General features: G+C 41.9%; 1 protein-coding gene across 9 annotated transcripts; it reads left to right on the top strand.

The window, feature by feature from the left end:
* LOC131348834 (stimulated by retinoic acid gene 6 protein-like) lies at positions 1–20,911 on the top strand. Of its 9 annotated transcripts, none has more exons than XM_058383999.1 (19): positions 2–127; positions 2,952–2,977; positions 3,251–3,341; positions 4,647–4,664; positions 5,015–5,145; positions 7,019–7,139; positions 9,251–9,326; positions 9,457–9,561; positions 9,680–9,741; positions 9,870–9,981; positions 10,845–10,956; positions 11,342–11,417; positions 11,657–11,735; positions 17,047–17,095; positions 17,211–17,328; positions 17,445–17,564; positions 17,917–18,080; positions 20,016–20,150; positions 20,251–20,911. In XM_058383999.1, the coding sequence occupies exons 2-19, from the start codon at positions 2,959–2,961 to the stop codon at positions 20,403–20,405; spliced, it is 1,743 nt and encodes a 580-aa protein (XP_058239982.1). In that variant the 5' UTR covers positions 2–127; positions 2,952–2,958; the 3' UTR covers positions 20,406–20,911. The 9 variants fall into 9 exon arrangements, with proteins under 9 accessions (XP_058239981.1, XP_058239982.1, XP_058239979.1 ...); XM_058383996.1 differs by having other exon boundaries at positions 4,616–4,716; XM_058383997.1 differs by having other exon boundaries at positions 11–127; positions 3,269–3,341; positions 4,616–4,716.
* Positions 20,912–26,529: the final 5,618 nt, after the last annotated feature.

Below are 26,529 nucleotides of genomic sequence, written 5' to 3'. Positions count from 1 at the left end.
CACACAGAGTTAAATAGAGAGAGAGAGAGAGAGAGAGAGGAGAGAGAGAGAGATTTATAATTTGTATTGTTCAGGGGAAAACGGCTAGAAGAAAATGGGTAACTGCACCTCAGAGGACATAGACTTGGTGAGTGTGTGAAGTCTTTAACTCCAGAAAGTTTGGTGTTTAATGTGTGTGTCTTTGTGTCTCGGAGACAATGGAGAGAAAGTCCTGAGCAGTGAGTAAGAGGTGTTCGGATTCTGCAGGAGATTAGAGAAGGTGTAGAAGAGCAGCAGGAGAGCAGGACCGGGACCTCACTGTGTTGACCGGTGAAGTTACTGAGACACGTGAATGCGCTTTTTATTCATTCGTTTGTTTGTTTGTTTATTTACCCGGTTTGTTCACGTGACAGTTTGAGATTAGGTCAAAGTAAAACTAATTATGTTGCCATGGAGACCTGTAGAATGTTAGTTTTTACTGGAAAGGGGCATGTCCTTCAACCCAGCGCTCTGCAGGAGTCAATACACTGATGATTAACCCTTAGGAGTCGCCCAACACGCCGGCGGGAACATTTTTTTCTGGTAACCGTGAAAAGAACTTAAAATGCTCCGTCATTTTTGATCACACACACGAGTGTAGTACATCATTAGAATCTGTAAAGGGTCTACTTTTATTCATGTACACTCACAATATCCACAAAACATTTGGAAAATAAAGAAAATAAACAGGGTGCGCTTTCAGCCGTCTCAGTCTCCGCGAAAATATTTTTGAAATTCGTCACTAAAATGAACTGAAACTCCGCGAATACTGCACACACACACACGAGAAATATATCTATAGGAAGCTTAAAGGGTCTACTTTTAAATGATGCAATTATCACATCGAAAACAAACATTCTCAGTTTATGTAATCCGTGTGAAACCAAGGAGAGGCACAGAATTTCTGCCGCACTTCATTATCTGATAATGAGCTGAGGCAGGACACGCCCACACGCTATTCACAGTCTGGGTAATCTACATACAAGGCCACGCCCCCCGGACACCGGCTTGCTGTTGCACTTTTACCCTGCATGTATGTTTTTGGACAGTTTATTTTAATATATATATATATATATATATCCCACACTGTTTTTGTTTGTACCCTGAAGTTCTATTTTTACACTTTTTATTTATCTTGAACTGTTCCTGGGATTCTTGCAAGTGAATCTTGAATTATTCTAAATTAACTACAAACAAAGAAATATGTTTTTGTCCTCGGATTATTTTCTTGTAGCACTTTCCTGAGTCTCATACCTGACTGAAAGGGGTAATTATGCAGCTCATTATGCGGGTCTTTGTCTTCTCTGGTGTGAATTACAGCATTATTCATGATCATTCACACCTCCTCTCATATGGCCTTTCTAAACAAACAGTATCTTAGAGAATTTAAATGAATGTATTGTTTTCTGTGAATAAGTGAGCAGGATGATTGTCGCATCATTTCGAAGTACAAACTCCAGGCTACAAGATCCAGGTCACAAAAGTCTTGTACACAAATGTTGTGAATGTGTTTTGTGGTCTTATTTCAGTGACTTATTTTTTTTGTAGTTTTCAATCATCACACATAACTGTTATTTTCTCCAATATACAAACTTGTACACACAAGCTGCTCACATATTACTGTCGTGCAGTTTGTGCTGAATACAGTGTAATCAGATTTTAGCCATTTATATGTTTACAAGTAACTGAAAAATACACAAATGTCAGGACATGTCAGAACTTAATCAGGGCCCCAAAACACCTGCAGGATTAACGTGAATAACTTTAGGGGGGAGTGGGGCACAGACTAACAGAGGGCAGGTTGGGACAGGCTCATGGTATGATGAAACCTCATGCCTCCTTTACTGGTTTTACTGGTATTAACGTGGGGGGGGGGGCTTGGGGTGTTTAACCGCACCTAAATTCAAAGAAGTTTAAGATATTAAAAGAAGATGATTTTACAATACATTTCACACACACACATTCAAGTTTTATTCATAAAACAATATAATGAATTTGTACATATAGAAAAATGTGTGTGTGAAAGAAGAAAAAGTCTTTGACCTCTAAGTACTGTTCCACAAACTACAGGAACCCGTGTTCAGTTACACCCGGTTCTTCCCTTCTCACAGCTCTCCTCCTTCATAAATTCATGAGGTCATTTATTACACTGAAAACCCCCACAGCTCCCGGTTCTCTCTACCTCACACCACTCACAATTACATCATCATCATCATCATCATGTAAGAAGCAAACCATTCCCATGCTGCTCCATGATTTCCATTACTACTAAGGATGGACCAGAGAGTCTTGTGGATGCTGCTGAAAGGTCGAGGAGAATGAGGAGAGATGAAGCTTGGCTGATCTAACAGCATGGATTTTCTCAGAACAGCCAGAAGAGCAGTCTCTGTGAAGTGAGCAGTTCTGAAGGCAGACTGGTTAAGATCTTGGAGGTTGTTCCAGAAAGAAAACAGCATCTGATTTCTGATGGATCCAGAGCAGGTTTCCAGATGGGGACAATCCTTGCTCTCTTGAAGGTAGAACCAGATGTTATGGAAGCATTGATTGTGGTGATGAAGGGCAGGAGGTCACACGAGATGGTCTGGACCACAGTGGAAGGAATTTTGATTTCTTCCACTTCCTCTCTATTGATTGCAGTCCTCTTTGATTGTTGTGCAGCACATCTGACAGCCAAGGAGCAGGACAAGAAGTCTTCCTGGGTTTAGTGGACAGAGGGCAGAGAAGGTCCATTGTTAAGGAAAGAGAGGAGTGAAAAGTGTCAAAGTCCAAGGGTAGGGAGGAAAAAAACAGTGACAGAACCTCAGCTTTATTTCTCTTCCACATGGAGGGAAGTGTGGAGTGCTTGTTGTTGAGTGTAACGGATTTTGTCAGTCCATTGGTCTGAGTAGAGATCTCATCACCTCATCATCTCATTTCTTCTTCTCTCCCTCTAGATCCAGGATGACCCACCAGTCCCTGTGTAAGTGTCCACTGATACCACCATCATCTTCACCTCTGCACATCTGCACCATGTTTCCATCCTCCTCTTTCCACCATGCTGTAGTGGTGACTAACTCCTAAACGAATCACTCGTCTGAATTGATTCTTTTTTTTTAGTGAATCAGATTGCTTCAGTACCGCAAACTTTATTATTTCGAAATGATTTTAAAATTAAGGAGGAGTTGAATTTGAATCACTCTGAGTATAAGTTTGTACAACTTCTTGATGTTTAATCACATTTCTTCATGTCTAGGTTTGAACTGTTTTTCAGGAATGAGACAGATTTACAGCATTACTGCAAAATCTTTGAAAACTTCTTTGTTCCATGTAGTATGTTACCTTCTGTGAGTCACGCCTTCATTTTTATCCTTTTATATATGTGTAATAAGAGAGAATAAAGAGAGACTGCTGAGGGGATGAGTGTTTATAGCTGAAGAGAGAGAGAATAAAGAGAGACTGCCGAGGGGACGAGTGTTTATAGCTGAAGAGAGAATAAAGAGAGACTGCCGAGGGGACGAGTGTTTATAGCTGAAGAGAGAATAAAGAGAGACTGCTGAGGGGACGAGTGTTTATAGCTGAAGAGAGAGAGAATAAAGAGAGACTGCCAAGGGGACGAGTGTTTATAGCTGAAGAGAGAATAAAGAGAGACTGCTGAGGGGACGAGTGTTTATAGCTGAAGAGAGAGAGAATAAAGAGAGACTGCCAAGGGGACGAGTGTTTATAGCTGAAGAGAGAGAGAATAAAGAGAGACTGCTGAGGGGACGAGTGTTTATAGCTGAAGAGAGAGAGAATAAAGAGAGACTGCTGAGGGGACGAGTGTTTATAGCTGAAGAGAGAGAGAATAAAGAGAGACTGCTGAGGGGACGAGTGTTTATAGCTGAAGAGAGAGAGAATAAAGAGAGACTGCCGAGGGGACGAGTGTTTATAGCTGAAGAGAGAATAAAGAGAGACTGCTGAGGGGACGAGTGTTTATAGCTGAAGAGAGAGAGAATAAAGAGAGACTGCTGAGGGGATGAGTGTTTATAGCTGAAGAGAGAGAGAATAAAGAGAGACTGCTGAGGGGACGAGTGTTTATAGCTGATAGAGAGAGAATAAAGAGAGACTGCTGAGGGGACGAGTGTTTATAGCTGAAGAAAGAGAGAATAAAGAGAGACTGCCGAGGGGACGAGTGTTTATAGCTGAAGAGAGAATAAAGAGAGACTGCTGAGGGGACGAGTGTTTATAGCTGAAGAGAGAATAAAGAGAGACTGCTGAGGGGACGAGTGTTTATAGCTGAAGAGAGAATAAAGAGAGACTGCTGAGGGGACGAGTGTTTATAGCTGAAGAGAGAATAAAGAGAGACTGCTGAGGGGACGAGTGTTTATAGCTGAAGAGAGAATAAAGAGAGACTGCTGAGGGGACGAGTGTTTATAGAGAGAGAGAGAGAGAGAGAGAGAGAATAAAGATGAATAAATATTAATGAAGATGATTAAAATTGAAATCAGTTTGTTGATCTGATAAATAAATCTTGTGAATAAAACGTTTGTATGTGTGTGTGTGTGTATGTATGTGTGTGTGTGTGTGTGTGTGTATGTATGTATGTGTGTGTGTGTGTGTGTGTGTGTGTGTGTGTGTGCAGGTGTTGATTATACTCCTGCTGTCGTTTGCAGAGCGCAGGGGGGAGCTGTGTGAGTATGACAGGAGATTTCCGTGTCTGAAAGGCAGATTCAGCTTCATAATGTACGTTTGTATTAATTGTTCTTTTTTGGTGTGTAACTCTGAATGATCTGGATTAACACAACTTCTGAACTCTGAGATTTAAAAAAGTAAATTAAAAGTAAAGACTTTTTTTAAAAATGTTTCTGCTTTGTAGAGTAAAATCCTGGCCACGCCCCTTTTTAAAGCCTCAGACACTGATGCAGATGCAGACACTGATGCAGATGCAGACACTGATGCAGATAGAAGCCTGAAATGTCACACACTGTTTACTGGGAATATTTTTAAGAATCTGCTGATGGATTAACGTGTGTATCTGCAGACCCGTGGACTTCACAGGCAAGATACGGAACCGATGGTCTTATGGATTTGCCTTCGGAGCCGTGACCCCGTTTATGATCAAGCTGATCTTTAGGGACTCCAACCTGCTGAATTTCCCCACTTATTTAAAGGGTGCGATACACTGATTATTAATAACACTATTAACACTGCAGTGTCTACACTGTAACACACTACACTGTAACACACTACACTATAACACACTACACTGTAACAATGTAACACACTACACTGTAACAATGTAACACACTACACTGTAATGCACTACACTGTAACACACTACACTGTAACACACTACACTAACAATGTAACACACTACACTGTAACAATGTAACACACTACACTGTAACAATGTAACACACTGCACTGTGACACACTACACTGTAACACACTGCACTGTAACACACTACACTGTAACAATGTAACACACTACACTGTAACAATGTAACACACTACACTGTAATGCACTACACTGTAACACACTACACTGTAACACACTACACTGTAACAATGTAACACACTACACTGTAATGCACTACACTGTAACACACTACACTGTAACACACTACACTGTAACAATGTAACACACTACACTGTAACAATGTAACACACTACACTGTAACAATGTAACACACTGCACTGTGACACACTACACTGTAACACACTGCACTGTAACACACTACACTGTAACAATGTAACACACTACACTGTAACAATGTAACACACTGCACTGTGACACACTACACTGTAACACACTGCACTGTAACACACTACACTGTAACAATGTAACACACTACACTGTAACAATGTAACACACTACACTGTAATGCACTACACTGTGACACACTACACTGTAACACACTACACTGTAACAATGTAACACACTGCACTGTGACACACTACACTGTAACACACTGCACTGTAACACACTACCCTGTAACACTGTAACACACTACACTGTAACACTGTAACACACTGCACTGTAACACTGTAACACACTACACTGTAACACACTACACTGTAACACTGTAACACACTGCACTGTAACACTGTAACACACTACACTGTAACACACTGCACTGTAACACACTACCCTGTAACACTGTAACACACTGCACTGTAACACTGTAACACACTGCACTGTAGCACTGTAACACACTGCACTGTAGCACTGTAACACACTACACTGTAACACACTGCACTGTAACACACTACCCTGTAACACTGTAACACACTGCACTGTAGCACTGTAACACACTACACTGTAACACTGTAACACACTGCACTGTAACACTGTAACACACTACACTGTAACACTGTAACACACTACACTGTAACACTGTAAAACACTACACTGTAACACACTACACTGTAACATACTGCACTGTAACACACTGCACTGTTACACTACACTGTAACACACTACAAAGTAACACTGTAACACACAACACACTATACTGTAACACACTACACTGTAACACTGTAAAACACTGCACTGTAATGCACTACACTGTAGCACTGTAACACACTACAAAGTAACACTGTAACACACAACACACTATACTGTAACACACTACACTGTAACACTGTAAAACACTACACTGTAACACACTACCCTGTAACACTGTAACACACTGCACTGTTACACTACACTGTAACACACTACAAAGTAACACTGTAACACACAGCACACTACACTGTAACACACTACAAAGTAACACTGTAACACACAGCACACTATACTGTAACACACTACCATGTAACACACTACACTGTAACACACTACCCTGTAACACTGTAACACACTGCACTGTAACACTGTAACACACTACCCTGTAACACTGTAACACACTGCACTATAACACTGTAACACACTACAGCTGCTTAAAGCATGTGGCTTTTGTTCCTAATCAAATTCAAAGATACAAAGGGTGTAATGTGTATTCTCCTCACAGTGTGTGTGTGTGTGTGTGTGTGTGTGTTACAGTGTTGGAGGTAGTGATCGTTGCACTGATGGTCAGCATTGCCTGCCTGCCCCTATTCACCTGTCTTTCCACCTCAAATCGGCTGCTCGGAGGAGTCCTGGGGCTGTTCTATTCTCTCTGCTGGTAATTTGTTTGACACTGGAGACTCCTTACACACATCATACACACACCATGCACACACACACACACACACACACACACACTGATACCTGTTTTGTTGCGCTGAATGCTGAAGTTTTGTGTGGTGTGAGAGTGTAGTGGCGTCTCATACTGTTTCATGCTGTCGAGATTTGTGTATGCTACTGCCCCCTGTTGAAAGGGGAGAAGTTATAAAGTTTGATGGACACTGGTAGGAAAGACCTCCTGTGGCGTTCTTTGCTTGTCCTCCGTGGTCTCAGTCTACAGGTGAACATGCTCCAAGTATGACTCCAGTGTCGCATGCAGGGGGTGTGATGTGTTGTCATAGATACTGAGAAGTTTCCTCAGCATTCTACTCGGAGTGTACATGGTGTGTGTGTGTGTTGCTGTTGTTGTTGTCCTGTGGTCTCATACTGTCTCATACCATCTCATACTGTTTCATACTGTCTCGTACCGTCTCATACCATCTGATACTGTCTCATATTGTCTCATATCGTCTCATATTGTCTTATACCATCTGATACTATCTCATACTGTCTCATGCCATCTCATACTGTCTCATACCATCTCATGCTGTCTCATACCATCTCATACTATCTCATACTATTTCATACTGTACCATGCTGTCTCATACTATCTCAGAACATCTCATACTGTCTCATGCTGACTTATACTGTTTCATACTGTTGCATACTGTTTCATACTGTCTCATACTGTTTCATACTGTCTCATACTGTCTCATACTGTTTCATACTGTCTCATACTGTTTCATACTGTCTCATACCGTCTCATACTGTTTCATGCTGTCTCATAGAGTGTCATACTATCTTATACTGTCTCATACCGTCTTATACTGCTTCATACTGTCTCATACCATCTCATACCGTCTCATACTGTCTCATACGTTCTCATACTGTCTCATGCCATCTCATACTGTTTCACACTGTTTCATACTGTTTCATGCCATCTCATACTGCTTCATACTGTCTCATACCATCTCATACCGTCTCATACTGTCTCATACGTTCTCATACTGTCTCATGCCATCTCATACTGTTTCACACTGTTTCATACTGTTTCATGCCATCTCATACTGTCTCATACTGTTTCATGCCATCTCATACCGTCTCATACTGTTTCATACTGTCTCATACGTTCTCATACTGTCTCATGCTGACTTATACTGTTTCATACTGTTGCATACTGTTTCATACTGTCTCATACTGTCTCATACTGTTTCATACTGTCTCATACTGTTTCATACTGTTTCATACTGTCTCATACCGTCTCATACTGTTTCATGCTGTCTCATAGAGTGTCATACTATCTTATACTGTCTCATACCGTCTCATACTTTCTCATACTGTCTCATACCGTCTCATACTGTTTCATACTGTCTCATACTGTTTCACACTGTTTCATACTGTTTCATGCCATCTCATACCATCTCATACTGTTTCATACTGTCTCATACCGTCTCATACTGTTTCATACTGTCTCATACTGTTTCACACTGTTTCATACTGTTTCATGCCATCTCATACTGTCTCATACGTTCTCATACTGTCTCATGCCATCTCATACTGTCTCATACTGTTTCATGCCATCTCATACCGTCTCATACTGTTTCATACTGTCTCATACCGTCTCATACTGTTTCATACTGTCTCATACCGTCTCATACTGTTTCATACTGTTTCATACTGTCTCATACTGTTTCATACTGTCTCATACCGTCTCATACCGTCTCATACTGTTTCATACTGTCTCATACCGTCTCATACTGTTTCATACTGTCTCATACCGTCTCATACTGTTTCATACTGTCTCATACTGTTTCATGCCATCTCATACTGTCTTATACTGTCTCATATCATATCATGATGCTGATTGGGCTTGGGGGAGTCCTCTGCTTCCTAAAATCCACCACCTCACACAGACTGGGAACATGGGGTTTGGGTGGAGCAGGACAAGGGTGTGGAGCAGGGGAATGTCAGTCTTGGTTAGTAACGTACAATACATTCATGATCACTTACGTTTGTGTGTGTGTATGTGTGTGTGTGTGTATGTGTGTGTGTATGTGTGTGTGCTGTCAGGTTCATTGCACTCCTGTGGAAACTGATCTTCTGCAGAGAGATTTTAGCTGGTGAAGGTCACCAGAATAACTTGTGGGTGAGTGAAGGTTTTTCAGCTTGAGTGATCTCATGATTTAACCCCAAACTCTTCCTGAGCTCAATGTGTTCCTGTGTGTGTGTGTGTGTGTGTGTATTGATTATGCTCCTGCTGTCGTGTGTGTGTGTAGCACTTACACAACATCCCACAGTTACTATGCTTGGTGTTCCTGGTGTGCCGTTTTGTCTTCTGCATCAAGAAGGGTGTGAAGAGCCGCATGAGTTACAGCAAGCAGGTCATTCATACACACACACACACACACACACACACACACTGCTGTTCAGGAAATAACAATCAGAAATATCTGTTATAGCTTTCTGTGTTTGTGTGTGTGTGTATGTGTGATTCTGCAGGAGGAAGTGATGAAGCACGAGTACAAATATGTAATGCATTTACTGAGAAGACACACTGAAGTGTACGTATAACACACACAGAGTCACATGCACATTCATTATAGGGATGGACTGTGTGCTAAAACACACACACACACACACACACACACACACACACACACACAGTGTAACCCTTGTGTTTATATGACAGGTCTGTGGAGAAGAGCTGGTTCCAGAGGAAAGTGTATGAGTGGGATCCGTATTTTAAATTCCCAAACAGGATCATCGCCACCGTTGTGCTCTGCGTCCTCGGAGTGTACATGGTGTGTGTGTGTGTGTGTGTGTGTTTGAGTGTTGCTGTCCTGTGGTGTTAAACTGTCTCATACTGTCTCATGCCATCTCATACTGTTTCATACCATCTTTTACTATCTCATACTGTTTCATACTGTCTAATACCATCTCATACTGTTTCATACTGTCTCATGCTGTCTCAGACTGTCTCATACCCTCCCATACATTCATACTGTTTCCTATTGTCTCATGCTGTCTCAGACTGTCTCATACCCTCCCATACATTCATACTGTTTCCTATTGTCTCATGCTGTCTCAGACTGTCTCATACCATCCCATACATTCATACTGTTTCCTGTTGTCTCATGCTCTCATACCATATTATACTGTCTAATACTGTCTCATACTGTCTCATACCATTTCATGCCATCTCATACTGCCTCATACCATCTCATACTGTTTCCTATTGTCTCATGCTGTCTCATACTGTCTCATGCCGTATTACACTGTCTCATGCTGTCTCATACCATCTCATTCCGTCTAAAACGGTCTCATGCTGTCTCATACCATCTGCTACCATCTCATACTGCCTAATACTATCTCATACTGCCTCATACCATCTCATACTGTCTCATACTGTCATACCGTCTCACTCATACTATCTCATGCTGTCTCATACAGTCTAACACCGTCTTATACTGTCTCATACCGTCTCATACCGCCTCACTCATTCTGTCTCATACTGTCCCATACTTTTTGGAATCTGGAACAAATTGGACAGAATCTGATTGTTGAATCATTCTTTTTGTTTGTTTGTTTGTGTCTTCGTAATTTTTTATATCTGCATCTACTATTCTGTGATAGATGAGATCGTGTCCCTGTGTCTCCTCTGCAGATAACAACAACAGAGCAGACGATAGCTCAAACTTCTATCTCAGACACGAAAGAGTATCTTACAGGTTTCTTGAATGAGTCCACCATTGAAAAACATCTGAACTACATCACATGTAAGCCTCTCTCTCTCTCTCTCTCTCTCTCTCTCTCTCTCTCTCTCTCTCTCTCTTTCTCTCCCTCACCCCCCCCCACACACTCTCTCTCACTCTCTCTCTCTCTGTCCCTCTGCCCCCCCCCTCTCTCCCCCTCTCTCTCCCTCACCCCCCCCCCCACACACTCTCTCTCACTCTCTCTCTCTCTGTCCCTCTGCCCCCCCCCTCTCTCTCTCTCTCTCTCCTTCTCTCTACCCCCACCCCTCACTCCCTCTCTCTCTATCAGTCTCTCTCTCCCTCTCTCTTCCTTCCTGATTTAATTGTAGGATTATTGGATTTTAATGAATGGATTATTGATAATTGATTATTGTTGTGTTGAATAATGAAAATGCTGGTTTGCTTTTAGACACCTGGTATATCTCAACAGCTTGTGCCATACTCTTGTCCCTCATTCACATTAGCCAGGTGTTGGTGTATTACAGGTACGTCAGAGCATGAGCTTTCACCATGAAGTGTGATCAGAATTAGCCTCCAAAACCCACACACACTTCCTGGGAAAATGAGGGTAACTTAACTAAACCCAGTTTGGTCAGTTTAGTCTGACTGCAGCCTCTACAGACATGGAGATTAGTACAACGTCCATGATCACTGGACATCAGTTGTAAACCTTACACATGTCTTTTCATCATTTAATTCTTTCATGAATTCATTCCATTGACAGGATGCATATCAAATCACTGCGAGCTGGAGAAAAAAAATACTTGCCGAAGACGTACGAACTGAACGCCGTGCAGGGTGTGGTGAGTGTGTGTGTTTCTGTCCTCATGTGTCATGGGAACAATGGTCAGGGGTGTGTTCAGGGTGGAGGGTTAAACTGGGTTCGAGTATCATCTCAGTGTTCCCAGCTCACTGTACAACCACATCAAGGTTCAGCTCTGTGTTCAAGAGCTCCAGGAATGGGTTCATACTTCACACACACACACACACATTTAACATATATTCACAAACAAACTTACACTTCACACTCACACTTATATACATACATATATACACACAACTCACACACACACACACTTCACATTAGATTAGATTAGATTAGATTAGATTAGATTAGATTAGATTAGATTAGATTCAGCTTTATTGTCACTGTGCAGAGTACATGTACAGAGCCAGTGAAATGCAGTTAGCATCCAACCAGAAGTGCATAAGTGGCATATTTACAATAAATTACAATAAAGATATACAGCTATGGGGGTGATCTGTACAAGAGAATGGACGTCTTATCCACAGGTGTAGTAGGAATTATAAATAGGTATAAAAATGTCTATATATGTATGTACAATCAATGTATAGTAATGAAGATATTTTAAGAATTAACATGCTAAACAAGATATACAGATGGGTATGTATATATATATATGTACACTACTCACAAAAAGTTAAGGATATTCAGCTTTCGGGTGAAATTTCAGGATGCACCTAAAATGCACTATAACCTTTCCAGGTGAACTTAATTTGACCTTCTCTACACTTTTGAATGCACATGTCCAACTGTTCAGTGTTTCAGTACTTTCTGCAGAACCTGCTGTTCTCTAACAAGGTGCTTAACGGCAAAATTCACAACTGGTGTTTGATCCATGAATCCACCAATAAATTTTCTGGTTCCATTAGAATTGGTATTTAAACAGTCCTCTTCATCATGCTGTTCACATTCTGACATCATGAGACCAAGACCACACCTAACAACTGATCAACAGAACCTCACCATTGTGAGGCTTCAAACAGGATGTTCTCAGAGGGAAGTGTCCACTGAGCTTAGAGTGTCACAGAGTGTCATCAGCAGGTTGGGACAGAGATACAGAGACTGGAAGAGTCACAGAAAGGCATAAAAGTGGACGTCCTTTGGCCACATCCCACGTTGATGACCGCTTCATTGTGAACAGTGCCCTGTGGAACCGGATGATGAATGTCACTCAACTCCAGGCACATTTAAGGGAGGTGAGAGGAACCCAAGTGTCACATCAGACCATTCGAAACCGCTTACATCAGCGTGGTCTGCGTGCTAGACGACCTGCAACAGGCGTCATCATCTTGCATGGGCCAGGGAGCATTTACCTGAATAACATCATTAATCCAGTCATTGTGCCCCAATTTAATTTGACTAATTTGCAAGGGACTAATTTCATCTTCATGGACGACAATGCTCCAGCTCATCGAGGTCGCATCATTAGGGAACGGCTGCTGGAGGCTGGGGTACCTCAAATGGAGTGGCCTGCACTTTCTCCAGACCTGAATCCCATAGAAAACCTCTGGGATCAGCCGAGTCGCCGTGTAGAGGCTCGTAACCCTGCACCCCAGAACCTCAATGACCTGAGGGCCGCCCTTCAAGAAGAGTGGAATGCCATGCCTCAGCAGACAATAAGTCGACTCGTGAACAGCATGAGACGTCGTGGTCAAGCTGTAATTGATGGTCAAGGGCACATGATAAATTATTGAGACATTGCGATTTTTTGTTGTGGTATACCCACCACTGTTATTGGCTTTTGTTTCAATAAATTGTTTGAGATGAGGAAATCACCATTGCAGCTTCTACTTAAATGCCCTACTTTCATGATATAATATCACTGTAGTGTGAACTTTTTACATTTTCCATAAATTTCACCCAAAAGCCAAATATCCTTAACTTTTTGTGAGTAGTGTATATATAATACATGTTTAAATAGTACTGTTATGTACAGGATAAAAATGGACAGTAGTGCAAAACCAGTTTTTTTTTTATTTCTATAGTGCAAAGATGCCAGGTGTATAGCAGTGAGGTAAAGTAAATGTACACAGATATTTCTGTGTATCAGTGTGAGTAAGGAAACAGCCACAGGAAAGAAGCTAATTCTCAGTTTGTTTGTTTGTGTAGGCACTAAGACACTGGAAGCACCTTCTGGATGGGAGATGGCTAAATGCCTTTCGCTCTCTGCAGGCAGCGTTTATTGTAGATGCTATTGATGGAGGGTAGCTGAGTGCCATTGATACGTTGGGCGGTTTTCACCACCGGCTGAAGCGCTTTATGGTCTGTAGCTGTGCAGTTGCCGTACCAGACTGAGATGCAGTTAGTGATGATGCTCTCAATGGTACATCGGTAAAAGTTCTTGGAGCAGAGGTGGGCCTTTTTCAGTCTCCTCAGAAAATAACAGCGCTGTTGTGCCTTTTTAACGCGGAAGGAGGCGTTCATGGACCAGGTGAGGTTCTCTGAGATGTGGACCCCGAGGAACTTAAAGCTGGGTACACACTCAACAGCAGCTCCGTTGATGTGAATAGGAGCATGAGTGTGATTCCCAGCATGTCTGAAGTCCACGATGACCTCCTTTGTTTTCCTGGTGTTGAGTTCTAGGTTGTTGTCACCACACCAGGCCACAAGTTGCTGGATCTCTTCCCTGTAAGCCATCTCATCGTTACCTCTGATCAGGCCTATCACCGTGGTAAGATCTGCAAACTTGATAATGCTGTTAGAGGCATGTACAGGTATGCAGTCATGGGTGAAGAGGGAGTAAAGGAGAGGGGACTATACACATCCTTGGGGAAATCCAGTGTTGAGGATGAGACTGGAGGATGTTAGGTTGTCCAGTCTGACAGACTGTGGTCAGTGTGTGAGAAAGTCCAGAGTCCAATTGCAGAGAGGAGTACTAATTCCAAGCTGTTTAAGCTTGAAGATTATCTTGAATGGGTGGACTGTGTTAAATGCTGAACTAAAGTCAATGAACAGCATCCTGACATAAGTGTTGGGGATGTCCAGGTGAGTCAGAGCAGAATGAAGCGCTGTGGACATGGAGTCCTCTGTTGACCAGTTACAGCGACAAGCAAACTGGTGTGGATCCAGAGTGGGAGGTAGACAGTCCTGGAGGTGGGTGAGGACCAGTCTTTCGAAGCACTTTGCTATGATAGGGGTGAGTGCGATCAGACGAAAGTCACTGGGTGTCACTGCAGCAGAGTGCTTAGGAACAAGCATGATGGCAGCTAACTTAAAGCAGGTGGGGACAACTGCCTGAGCTAGGAACAGGTTAAATATGTCTGTGAAGACTTCAGTCAGTTGTTCTGCACAGGCTGTAAACACCCGGCCAAGGATGCCATTAGGGCCAGCTGCTTTTTGTGCATTGAGCCTACTAAGAGTAGCACACACTTCCAAGGTGGAGATAGTGAGTGGCTGCTCGTCTGGAAGTAGTTCAGCCTTGAGCATGGGCTCCATCCTCCCTTTTTCAAAACGAGCATAGAAGTGATTTAGCTTGTCTTGAAGTAAGGTAAAGCTAGTAATAGGTGACGTGCTGGGTGGCTTGTGGTCAGTGATGGCCTGGATCCCTTGCCACATGTGCCTTGGCTCAGCAGAGTTGAAGTGTTCCTCAATCCTCTGTTTGTGTTCATATTTGGCTTTGCATATTCCCCTCTTCAGATTGGCTCTGGCAATGCTATAGGCCTCTCTGTCACCAGACCTGATGGCTGTGTTGCATGCTTTAAGCAGAAGGTGAACCTCCCAGTTTATCCAGGGCTTCTGGTTGGGGAACAAAATGATTGTTTTCTATGTGGTCAACTGGTCCACACATGTTAATATGCTCCAAAACAGAGTTGGTGTAGGTGTTAATGTTGGTGTCTGAGTCTATTGTGGCCTGGTTAGCAAATATACTCCAGTTAGTGTGTGAAATCTTCTGCTGGAGAGCAGTGTCAGCTCCATCCAGCCAGACTTTAACAGTCCTAACTGTGGGTTTCACGTTTGATGACTGGTGAGTACTTGGGCAGCAGAAACAATGAAAGATGGTCAGATTGTCCAAGGTGTGGGAGAAGTGTGACTTTGTAAGCATCAGCCACATTAGTGTATACATGGTCCAGGGTTTTGTGTCTTCTAGTGAAACAGGAGACATTCTGTTGAAACTTTGGCAGAACAGATCTTAAGTTGCAGTGACTAAAATCCCCAGCGACAATAAAGGCTCCATCAGTGTGCACTGTGTGCAGATTGTTAATAGCAGAACTAAGTTCTTTCATGGCAATATTAGCCCTTGCATCCGGGGGGACATACACTGCTATCACAACAATGCATGTGAACTCGCAAGGTAAATAAAAGGGTCTGCACTTAATAATCAGGTATAATCAAGGATCAGCAGAGCAATAGGAACAAACAGTGATAGAGACAGTGCACCATGTTTTGTTTACATAGATACATAAGCCCCCACCTCTGCGTTTACCTGTGGCTGCAGCTTCTCTATCAGCCCTGAAAATAGCGCACCCTCAAGCTCCAGCATGCTGTTTAGAATGCCGTTGTTAAGTCAAGTTTGTGAGAAAACCATTAAATTACAGTCCGTGATCTCTCTATGTGTAACTGTCCAAATACTGAGCTCATCCAGTTTGTTCGTCAGGGACTCAACATTGGCGGAAAAAACACTAGTCGGTGTGGATTTAGCCTTAGCTTGGCTCGTAGCCCTCCACGTTTTCCTCGTCTTTGTTTACAGTCTCTGCACCTCACTCTTCTGGTCAGAACAAGGGGCATGATGTGTGGAGGTGTCCTCACAAGCTCTGGTGGTAGCTGGTCGAAGTTGAAAACGTAGTTCGAAACAGAGTCTGTGTACGCATAATTGATGTTAAGTAACGACTGACTGTTGTATTTGAAAATACACAGGTATGAAATGAACAAACATGCAGGTGATTAGTAGGTAAATATGCACTAATATGGAAAATCTGGAAAGACACTGAGCCTTGCGATGCGTACGCGCCACCATATTGGTCTTCTATCATATATCTAAATATATATACACACTTCATATACACACACACACACACACTTCATATATACTCACACACAAACACACTTCACACACTCACACTTCACACACACACACAATATATTCTCCTTCTCGAGATCAAATCCCACTAATGCTGCAGACATCTTTGGCTGGGAGCCAAGGCAGTGAAGGTCTCTGTATGAGAGGAGCTTATTCACTCCACCCCTTTAAACAGCAGCCAATCAGGGGACACTATGTGTAAACCAAACAGGGAGACATTACACTCAGGTTAAGTATAATATTTATATACTAATAATAGTATAACACTAATTCATCATGATCCCTCCTCCAGGTGGGTTTTCTGAAATATCCTGGCTATCAGATTGCCTTCTCCATTTGGGGTGAGTGTGTTACCTTATGCTAGCTATGCTAACAGCAACAAGAAGAATTGTGCTAGAGGTCAAGATGACCAGTAAATAATGATGACCAGTAAATAACGTTTTATAAATCCTGCAGGTTATGTGATCGTGCATGTGGGGATGTTCATCATTGGCTTGATGTGTGTTTACCTGGTGATATCCCCGATTCGGGAAAATGGACTGTGCCTCTGGTTAAAGTGGTTGGGCATGAGCTTGTAAGTCCTGGACCATCACATTCTTCTCCAAGGACTGTATTTATACACAGAAATAATCACTGTAACAATCCTGGCTTCATGACTCTGATCTCAGCTTTGTGTTTTTTTAAACTCAGTGGGAATTTCATCACCTTGTTCGGTCTGATAATGCTGCAGAGCAAATTGGGCCAAATATTGTTCCTGCAGGACAAAACCTCACCTACGGATAAAAGGAAGCCACTAGCACTCAAGAACAGGTAACAGGAACGTTCAATATCATCCATGTGCCAAGCAGCAAGGCATCCAGATGAGTTTTTCCTCACCACAGTTACCTCAGGTTCGCTCGTTAGGGAGGAAAATTAATTGAATTTAATATTTCTGTTAAACTGCTTTGAGACAATATTACTATTCAGTATTTAAAGCTCATTACAGTTAAAACTGAATTGAATCTGATTCTCCCTGGTTGTTTGGAGAGGTGAAGGTCATTTACTCATATCTACAGTGGGTACATATGTCCATGAAGCGCTTTCAGTGCATGGATGTGTGTGTGTGTGTGTTTGACCTTCTGTCTGTTTTTTCACCCCATTCCTATCTCCCTGTCCTCTGCAGGAAGGCCTTCCACAACTTTAACTACTTCTTCTTCTTCTTCAACATGATTTTGGGTCTGATGAACTGCTTGTTGCGGGTCATCAAAAGCCTCGCTGTGGGGGTGATGTTGGTGTCGCGCATCGAGCGGTCCATAATGCCTGAGGGCTTTGAGACACTGGACCACAGTAAGATTGAAGTCTTTATCAATAAATACATCAACACAGGTTCACCCGGTCTCAGACTTAGGATACCATCAGCCTAAAAGCCTTTTGGGAAAAAAATATAGGGGAAAGTGCTTCAGGAAGAGGTAGGTCTTCAGTCGTCATTTGAAGACGGTCAGTGACCCAGCTGTTCGGACATCTAGGGGAAGGTCATTCCATCACTTCGGTGCCAGAACAGAGAAGAGTCTAGATGTAGACCTACCTCTTACCCTGAGAGATGGTGAGTCCAGTGGAGCAGTGCTAGTGGACCTGAGGGAGTGAGGGTCAGTGTGAGGAGTAATAAGAGATTAGATGTCAAATAGTGCTGGTCCATTCTTGGCTTTGTAGGTAAGGGTCAGTGTTTTGAATCTGATGGAGCTACAGGAAGCCAGTGGAGGAGTAGCAGTGGGGTGGTGTGGGAGAACTTAGGCAGTATGAGAACAAGTCACACAGCTGCATTTTGGATCATTTGCAGTGGACGAATTGCATTCAGAGGAAGACCTGCCAGTAAAGAGTTGCAGTAGTCCAGTCTTGAAATAACCAGAGACTGAACAAGCACCTGAGCAGCCTGTGTGGATAGGAATGGTCGGATCCTTCTAATGTTGTACAGAAGAAACCGACATGAGCGTGTCACATTAGTAAAATGGGAGGAAAAGGACAGTTGATTGTCCATGGTTACCCCAAGGTTGCGAGCAGTGGCCGAAGGGGAGATCATTGAGTTGTTCACATATATCACAAGATCCTGGGCTGGGGATGAGTCACCTGGGATGACCAGCAGTTCAGTTTTGCTCGGATTGTTTTGGGGGGGGGATTGGGGGGGATAAGTTGAGTGTCATTGGAATGGCAGTGGTCAGAGAACCCATGTGCGGATATAACTTTGCCAAGAGAGTGAGTATAGAGGGAGAAAAGGAGAGGACCAAGTTCTAAGCCTTGGGGGACACCAGTAGAGAGTCTGCATGGAGCAAATGCTGTTCCCCCTCATGTTACCTGTTATGAGCAACCATCCAGGTAGGAAGCAAACCATTCCCATACTGTTCCACAAGTTCTTGTGGTTTACCATGTCAGATGCTGCAGAAACGTTAAGGAGAATGAGGACAGATGAAGCTTGGCTGATCTAGCAGCATGTAGTTTCTCAGTGACCACCAGAAGGGCAGTCTCTGTGGAATGTGCATCTTTGAAGCCAGACTGGTTGGGATCTTGGAGGTTTTTCTACAGGAGATAGTCAGTCAGTTGATTATAAACAAAGCATTCAAGAATTTTATTGATAAAAGAGAGAAGTGATACTGTAGTTACTGATGTCTGAGGGATCCAGAGCAGGTTTCTTCAGGATGGGGACAACCCTTGCTCTCTTTAAGGTAACTGGTACAGATGCTATGGATCCATTAATGATTGTAGTGACGAAGGATAAAAGGCAGGAGGTCTTGCGAGATGGTCTGGAGCATTGTGGAAAGAATTGGATCCAGTAGACGGGTGGTAGGATTGCAGGACTGGATGATTTGTAGAATCTCTTTTGCTGCTGTGATTGAATAATGTGACAGTGAAGCAGCAGGGTGAATCCTTTCTGTGCAATGTAGATGTAGTCGGGTAATGTAGTAATCTTCTCACTGTAAAATGTGGTGAAATCTTCAGCAGTTAAGGAGGATGGATCAGGTTGAGCCCAAGGATGGGGGGGGGGGTTACTCAGTGCCGGTCCCAGCAGGTTCAGCATAAAAACCTGTGACAAATCCAATGTGTAGACCAGATGATCTGCTCTTGTGACCCATCAAACAACAAGTATATTAAGCGAAGAAGAATGGGAACAAAAAACTGATGAATAATCACATTTTGATCAGGAGTCCTGTTAAGACTGCTGAGTTTATTTTATTCCCCAAAATCAAACCATGTGTTCATTCTGGTGTTCTTTTTGTTCCTCTTTCTCAGGTTACTGTACGTGGGTGGGAATGATCATGGCAGATCATTATCACACTAACCCAGTCCTGGTGTGTTTCTGCCACCTGCTGCTCAAACACCCTTCAGAAGGTATCCAGGATGATGGCTACTCACGCTTAGACCGAGGTAACCAGAGAGATTCACATGTAGCGTGATGTGAACTTAGACTCGAGATTTCTTCTCTTCTCTTAAATGTGGTCTCTTTATTTACTCTTCTGTTCTCCAGAGCTTTTAGAGAAGAACCGCGTCCACATTCGCTGGCATCTCGTGTACACCTTACTGAGGAACCCAAAACTCATCCTGCTGAGGAAGAAAAGAAAGCAAAAAAGTGACAAAGATGGGCACCTGGCCTTTGCCTGGGCTGTCACAAATACAGCATAAATAAATAAATAAACAAACAAACAAATAAATGAATAAATTCTCTGCATAAAATCTTGCAGATGTTTTAGCGGTCATTTTGAACAAACAAGCGATAATATTTTATCCTGCTAAAATGATTAGCATTAAAATGCTAATGTTTATGTTACATGATATTTAAGCACCAAGTACATAACATGGCTCAGGTATATATATATATATATATATAATTATTTGATTATTATTTGTTTATTTCAGGTTTTATATGTTTTTTTATCTGTTCTTCTGCTGTAACGATCCCTGCGGAAGCTCACTTCTGTCCAGCTAGTGGTCAGAAAGACGACAGTGTCGTTCTTTATTTTTTTCACCGTGTTTTTATATACACTTTCTGGAGCCAGCTTTAACGATGCTCCTGTGTTTACTTCAGCACCAGACTGATATTTTTGTTCTGTATAAAAGTTTACTGTCATGTTTGTTTTTCTATGATTGAAAACATTATTGTACAAATAAACTTTTCTATTTCTTCTCCATCACGAAGCTAACATGTGGTAACTTTAACCAGCTACCAATAGCCTTCTGAAGTATATTTTTATTAAAAATGAAAGATAAATACAGTTTAATTTTGTGTGTCATAAAGCTCTTTTAGGATGTTTATTATTATCACAAACTTATCACATTAACTCTGTCTCCTACTATTTTGCTATAGCTAGTTGATAAGTTGTTAATTTATTGTTTATATTCTTTATTTTTAGCTGAGAATATGATGATAAATAGTGGACCTGACCCTTTTCTCATGTGAAGCGGACACTACTGCTGCAGGAATAGTGTGTATTTAACATTTAATACACACTAACAGTGCAGTGTGAAACCATTTCCTCCAGTTTATCCTCCTAGATTATAGACACTGTGTTTAATGATTTATAGACGAGATCTCTTATCAGGACTTTACTGAGTAACACACACACACACACACACTTAACCCAGAGGCTGCATTCCTTTAGGAGTCTGTAAATTCTAACACACTTCCTTTGAGCTTTTAACTAGAGTGCATGTATAGAGTGTGTATGGAGTGTGTATAGAGTGTATATATATAGTGTGTATAGAGTGTATACAGAGTGTGTATGTATGGAGCATGTGTGGAGTGTGTATATAGTGTGTATGGAGTGTGTATAGAGTGTGTATACAGTGTGTGTGGAGTGTGTATATAGTGTGTGTGGAGTGTGTATATAGTGTGTATGGAGTGTGTATGTATATAGTGTGTATAGAGTGTGTGTGGAGTGTGTGTATGGAGTGTGTATAGAGTGTGTATGGAGTGTGTGTGGAGTGTGTGTATGGAGTGTGTATGTATAGAGTGTGTATATAGTGTGTATGGAGTGTGTATGTATAGAGTGTGTATAGAGTGTGTATGGAGTATGTATACAGTGTGTATGGAGTGTGTGTGGAGTGTGTATGTATAGAGTGTGTATATAGTGTGTATAGAGTGTGTATGGAGTATGTATACAGTGTGTGTGGAGTGTGTATACAGTGTGTATGGAGTGTGTGTGGAGTGTGTATACAGTGTGTATGGAGTGTGTATACAGTGTGTATATAGTGTGTATGGAGTGTGTATGTATAGAGTGTGTATATAGTGTGTATAGAGTGTGTATGGAGTGTGTGTGGAGTGTGTGTATGGAGTGTGTATGTATAGAGTGTGTATATAGTGTGTATAGAGTGTGTATAGAGTGTGTATGTATAGAGTGTGTATATAGTGTGTATAGAGTGTGTATGGAGTGTGTGTGGAGTGTGTGTATGGAGTGTGTATGTATAGAGTGTGTATACAGTGTGTATGGAGTGTGTGTATGGAGTGTGTATGTATAGAGTGTGTATGGAGTGTGTGTATGGAGTGTGTATGTATAGAGTGTGTATACAGTGTGTATAGAGTGTGTATGGAGTGTGTGTATGGAGTGTGTATGTATAGAGTGTGTATAGAGTGTGTATGGAGTGTGTGTATGGAGTGTGTATGTATAGAGTGTGTATATAGTGTGTATAAAGTGTGTATGGAGTGTGTGTATACAGTGTGTATGGAGTGTGTGTGGAGTGTGTATATAGTGTGTATGGAGTGTGTATGTATAGAGTGTGTATATAGTGTGTATGGAGTGTGTATACAGTGTGTATGGAGTGTGTGGAGTGTGTATATAGTGTGTATGGAGTGTGTATGTATAGAGTGTGTATATAGTGTGTATAGACTGTGTATGGAGTGTGTGTGGAGAGTGTATGGAGTGTGTGTGGAGTGTGTATACAGTGTGTATGGAGTGTGTGTATGGAGTGTGTATACAGTGTGTATGGAGTGTGTATACAGTGTGTATGGAGTGTGTATAGAGTGTGTATGGAGTGTGTGTGGAGTGTGTATACAGTGTGTATGGAGTGTGTATAGAGTGTGTATGGAGTGTGTGTGGAGTGTGTATACAGTGTGTATGGAGTGTGTGTATGGAGTGTGTATACAGTGTGTATAGAGTGTGTATGGAGTGTGTGTGGAGAGTGTATGGAGTGTGTGTGGAGTGTGTATAGAGTGTGTATGGAGTGTGTATGGAGTGTGTGTGGAGTGTGTATACAGTGTGTATGGAGTGTGTGTATGGAGTGTGTATACAGTGTGTATAGAGTGTGTATGGAGTGTGTGTGGAGAGTGTATGGAGTGTGTGTGGAGTGTGTATAGAGTGTGTATGGAGTGTGTATACAGTGTGTATGGAGTGTGTATACAGTGTGTATGGAGTGTGTATAGAGTGTGTGTGGAGTGTGTATACAGTGTGTATGGAGTGTGTATACAGTGTGTATGGAGTGTGTATAGAGTGTGTGTGGAGTGTGTATACAGTGTGTATGGAGTGTGTGTATGGAGTGTGTATACAGTGTGTATGGAGTGTGTATGTATAGAGTGTGTATATAGTGTGTATGGAGTGTGTATACAGTGTGTATGGAGTGTGTATATAGTGTGTATGGAGTGTGTATGTATAGAGTGTGTATATAGTGTGTATGGAGTGTGTGTGGAGTGTGTGTGGAGTGTGTATATAGTGTGTATGGAGTGTGTGTGGAGTGTGTATATAGTGTGTATGGAGTGTGTATGTATAGAGTGTGTATAGAGTGTGTATGGAGTGTGTGTATGGAGTGTGTATACAGTGTGTATGGAGTGTGTGTGGAGTGTGTATGTATAGAGTGTGTATATAGTGTGTATGGAGTGTGTGTATGGAGTGTGTATACAGTGTGTATGGAGTGTGTACACAGTGTGTGTGGAGTGTGTATATAGTGTGTATGGAGTGTGTATGGAGTGTGTATACAGTGTGTATAGAGTGTGTATGGAGTGTGTATACAGTGTGTATAGAGTGTGTATGGAGTGTGTGTATGGAGTGTGTATGTATAGAGTGTGTATATAGTGTGTATAGAGTGTGTATGGAGTGTGTGTATGGAGTGTGTATACAGTGTGTATGGAGTGTGTGTGGAGTGTGTATATAGTGTGTATGGAGTGTGTATGTATAGAGTGTGTATATAGTGTGTATGGAGTGTGTATGTATAGAGTGTGTATATAGTGTGTATGGAGTGTGTATGTATAGAGTGTGTATATAGTGTGTATAGAGTGTGTATGGAGTGTGTGTGGAGTGTGTATAGAGTGTGTATAGAGTGTGTATGGAGTGTGTGCGGAGTGTGTATGGAGTGTGTGTATGGAGTGTGTATATAGTGTGTATGGAGTGTGTGTGGAGTGTGTATACAGTGTGTATATAGTGTGTATGGAGTGTGTGTGGAGTGTGTATATAGTGTGTATGGAGTGTGTATGTATAGAGTGTGTATATAGTGTGTATAGAGTGTGTATGGAGTGTGTGTATGGAGTGTGTATGGAGTGTGTGTGGAGTGTGTATACAGTGTGTATGGAGTGTGTGTGGAGTGTGTATACAGTGTGTATATAGTGTGTATGGAGTGTGTGTGGAGTGTGTATACAGTGTGTATATAGTGTGTATGGAGTGTGTGTGGAGTGTGTATATAGTGTGTATGGAGTGTGTATGTATAGAGTGTGTATAGAGTGTGTATGGAGTGTGTGTATGGAGTGTGTATGGAGTGTGTGTGGAGTGTGTATACAGTGTGTATGGAGTGTGTGTGGAGTGTGTATACAGTGTGTATATAGTGTGTGTGGAGTGTGTATGGAGTGTGTGTGGAGTGTGTATATAGTGTGTATGGAGTGTGTATGTATAGAGTGTGTATATAGTGTGTATACAGTGTGTATGGAGTGTGTGGAGTGTGTGTATGGAGTGTGTGTATGGAGTGTGTGGAGTGTGTATGGAGTGTGTGGAGTGTGTGTATGGCGTGTGTATACAGTGTGTATGGAGTGTGTGTGGAGTGTGTATACAGTGTGTATATAGTGTGTATAGAGTGTGTATGGAGTGTGTGTATGGAGTGTGTATATAGTGTGTATAGAGTGTGTATGGAGTGTGTATGGAGTGTGTGTATGGAGTGTGTATGTATAGAGTGTGTATATAGTGTGTATACAGTGTGTATGGAGTGTGTGGAGTGTGTGTATGGAGTGTGTATACAGTGTGTATGGAGTGTGTGTGGAGTGTGTATATAGTGTGTATGGAGTGTGTATGGAGTGTGTATATAGTGTGTATGGAGTGTGTGTATGGAGTGTGTGTATGGAGTGTGTACATAGTGTGTATAGAGTGTGTATGGAGTGTGTACATAGTGTGTATAGAGTGTGTATGGAGTGTGTGTATGGAGTGTGTATATAGTGTGTATAGAGTGTGTATGGAGTGTGTGTATGGAGTGTGTATATAGTGTGTATAGAGTGTGTATGGAGTGTGTGTATGGAGTGTGTATATAGTGTGTATAGAGTGTGTATGGAGTGTGTGTATGGAGTGTGTATATAGTGTGTATAGAGTGTGTATGGAGTGTGTGTATGGAGTGTGTACATAGTGTGTATAGAGTGTGTATGGAGTGTGTGTATGGAGTGTGTATATAGTGTGTATAGAGTGTGTATGGAGTGTGTGTATGGAGTGTGTATATAGTGTGTATAGAGTGTGTATGGAGTGTGTGTATGGAGTGTGTATATAGTGTGTATAGAGTGTGTATGGAGTGTGTGTATGGAGTGTGTGTATGGAGTGTGTACATAGTGTGTATAGAGTGTGTATGGAGTGTGTGTGGAGTGTGTATATAGTGTGTATGGAGTGTGTATGTATAGAGTGTGTATATAGTGTGTATAGAGTGTGTGTATGGAGTGTGTACATAGTGTGTATAGAGTGTGTATGGAGTGTGTGTATGGAGTGTGTACATAGTGTGTATAGAGTGTGTATGGAGTGTGTGTATGGAGTGTGTACATAGTGTGTATAGAGTGTGTATGGAGTGTGTGTGGAGTGTGTATATAGTGTGTATGGAGTGTGTATGTATAGAGTGTGTATAGAGTGTGTGTATGGAGTGTGTACATAGTGTGTATAGAGTGTGTATGGAGTGTGTGTATGGAGTGTGTACATAGTGTGTATGGAGTGTGTATGGAGTGTGTGTATGGAGTGTGTATATAGTGTGTATAGAGTGTGTATGGAGTGTGTGTATGGAGTGTGTACATAGTGTGTATAGAGTGTGTATGGAGTGTGTGTATGGAGTGTGTATATAGTGTGTATAGAGTGTGTATGGAGTGTGTGTATGGAGTGTGTCCATAGTGTGTATAGAGTGTGTATGGAGTGTGTGTATGGAGTGTGTATATAGTGTGTATAGAGTGTGTATGGAGTGTGTGTATAGAGTGTGTATAGAGTGTGTGTATGGAGTGTGTGTATGGAGTGTGTGTATGGAGTGTGTGTATAGAGTGTGTATGGAGTGTGTGTATGGAGTGTGTATATAGTGTGTATAGAGTGTGTATGGAGTGTGTGTATGGAGTGTGTACATAGTGTGTATAGAGTGTGTATGGAGTGTGTGTATAGAGTGTGTATAGAGTGTGTGTATGGAGTGTGTATATAGTGTGTATAGAGTGTGTATGGAGTGTGTGTATGGAGTGTGTACATAGTGTGTATAGAGTGTGTATGGAGTGTGTGTGGAGTGTGTATAGAGTGTGTATGGAGTGTGTGTATGGAGTGTGTATATAGTGTGTATGGAGTGTGTATGTATAGAGTGTGTATAGAGTGTGTGTATGGAGTGTGTA

Source organism: Hemibagrus wyckioides, linkage group LG29 (genome assembly GCF_019097595.1).
Source record: "Hemibagrus wyckioides isolate EC202008001 linkage group LG29, SWU_Hwy_1.0, whole genome shotgun sequence".
Lineage (NCBI taxonomy): Eukaryota > Metazoa > Chordata > Actinopteri > Siluriformes > Bagridae > Hemibagrus > Hemibagrus wyckioides.
The sequence above is the reverse complement of the archived record's forward strand: the minus strand, read 5'-3'. Positions and strand labels throughout refer to the sequence as shown.

Excerpts from the sequence above, each read along its gene's own strand:
- LOC131348834 (XM_058383996.1), top strand. The coding sequence starts at position 95 with ATGGGTAACTGCACCTCAGAGGACATAGACTTG. Across the intron at positions 128-2,951 it reads CCTCAGAGGACATAGACTTG|ATCCAGGATGACCCACCAGT; the intron begins GTGAGTGTGTGA and ends CTCTCCCTCTAG. Across the intron at positions 2,978-3,250 it reads GATGACCCACCAGTCCCTGT|GTTTGAACTGTTTTTCAGGA; the intron begins GTAAGTGTCCAC and ends CTTCATGTCTAG.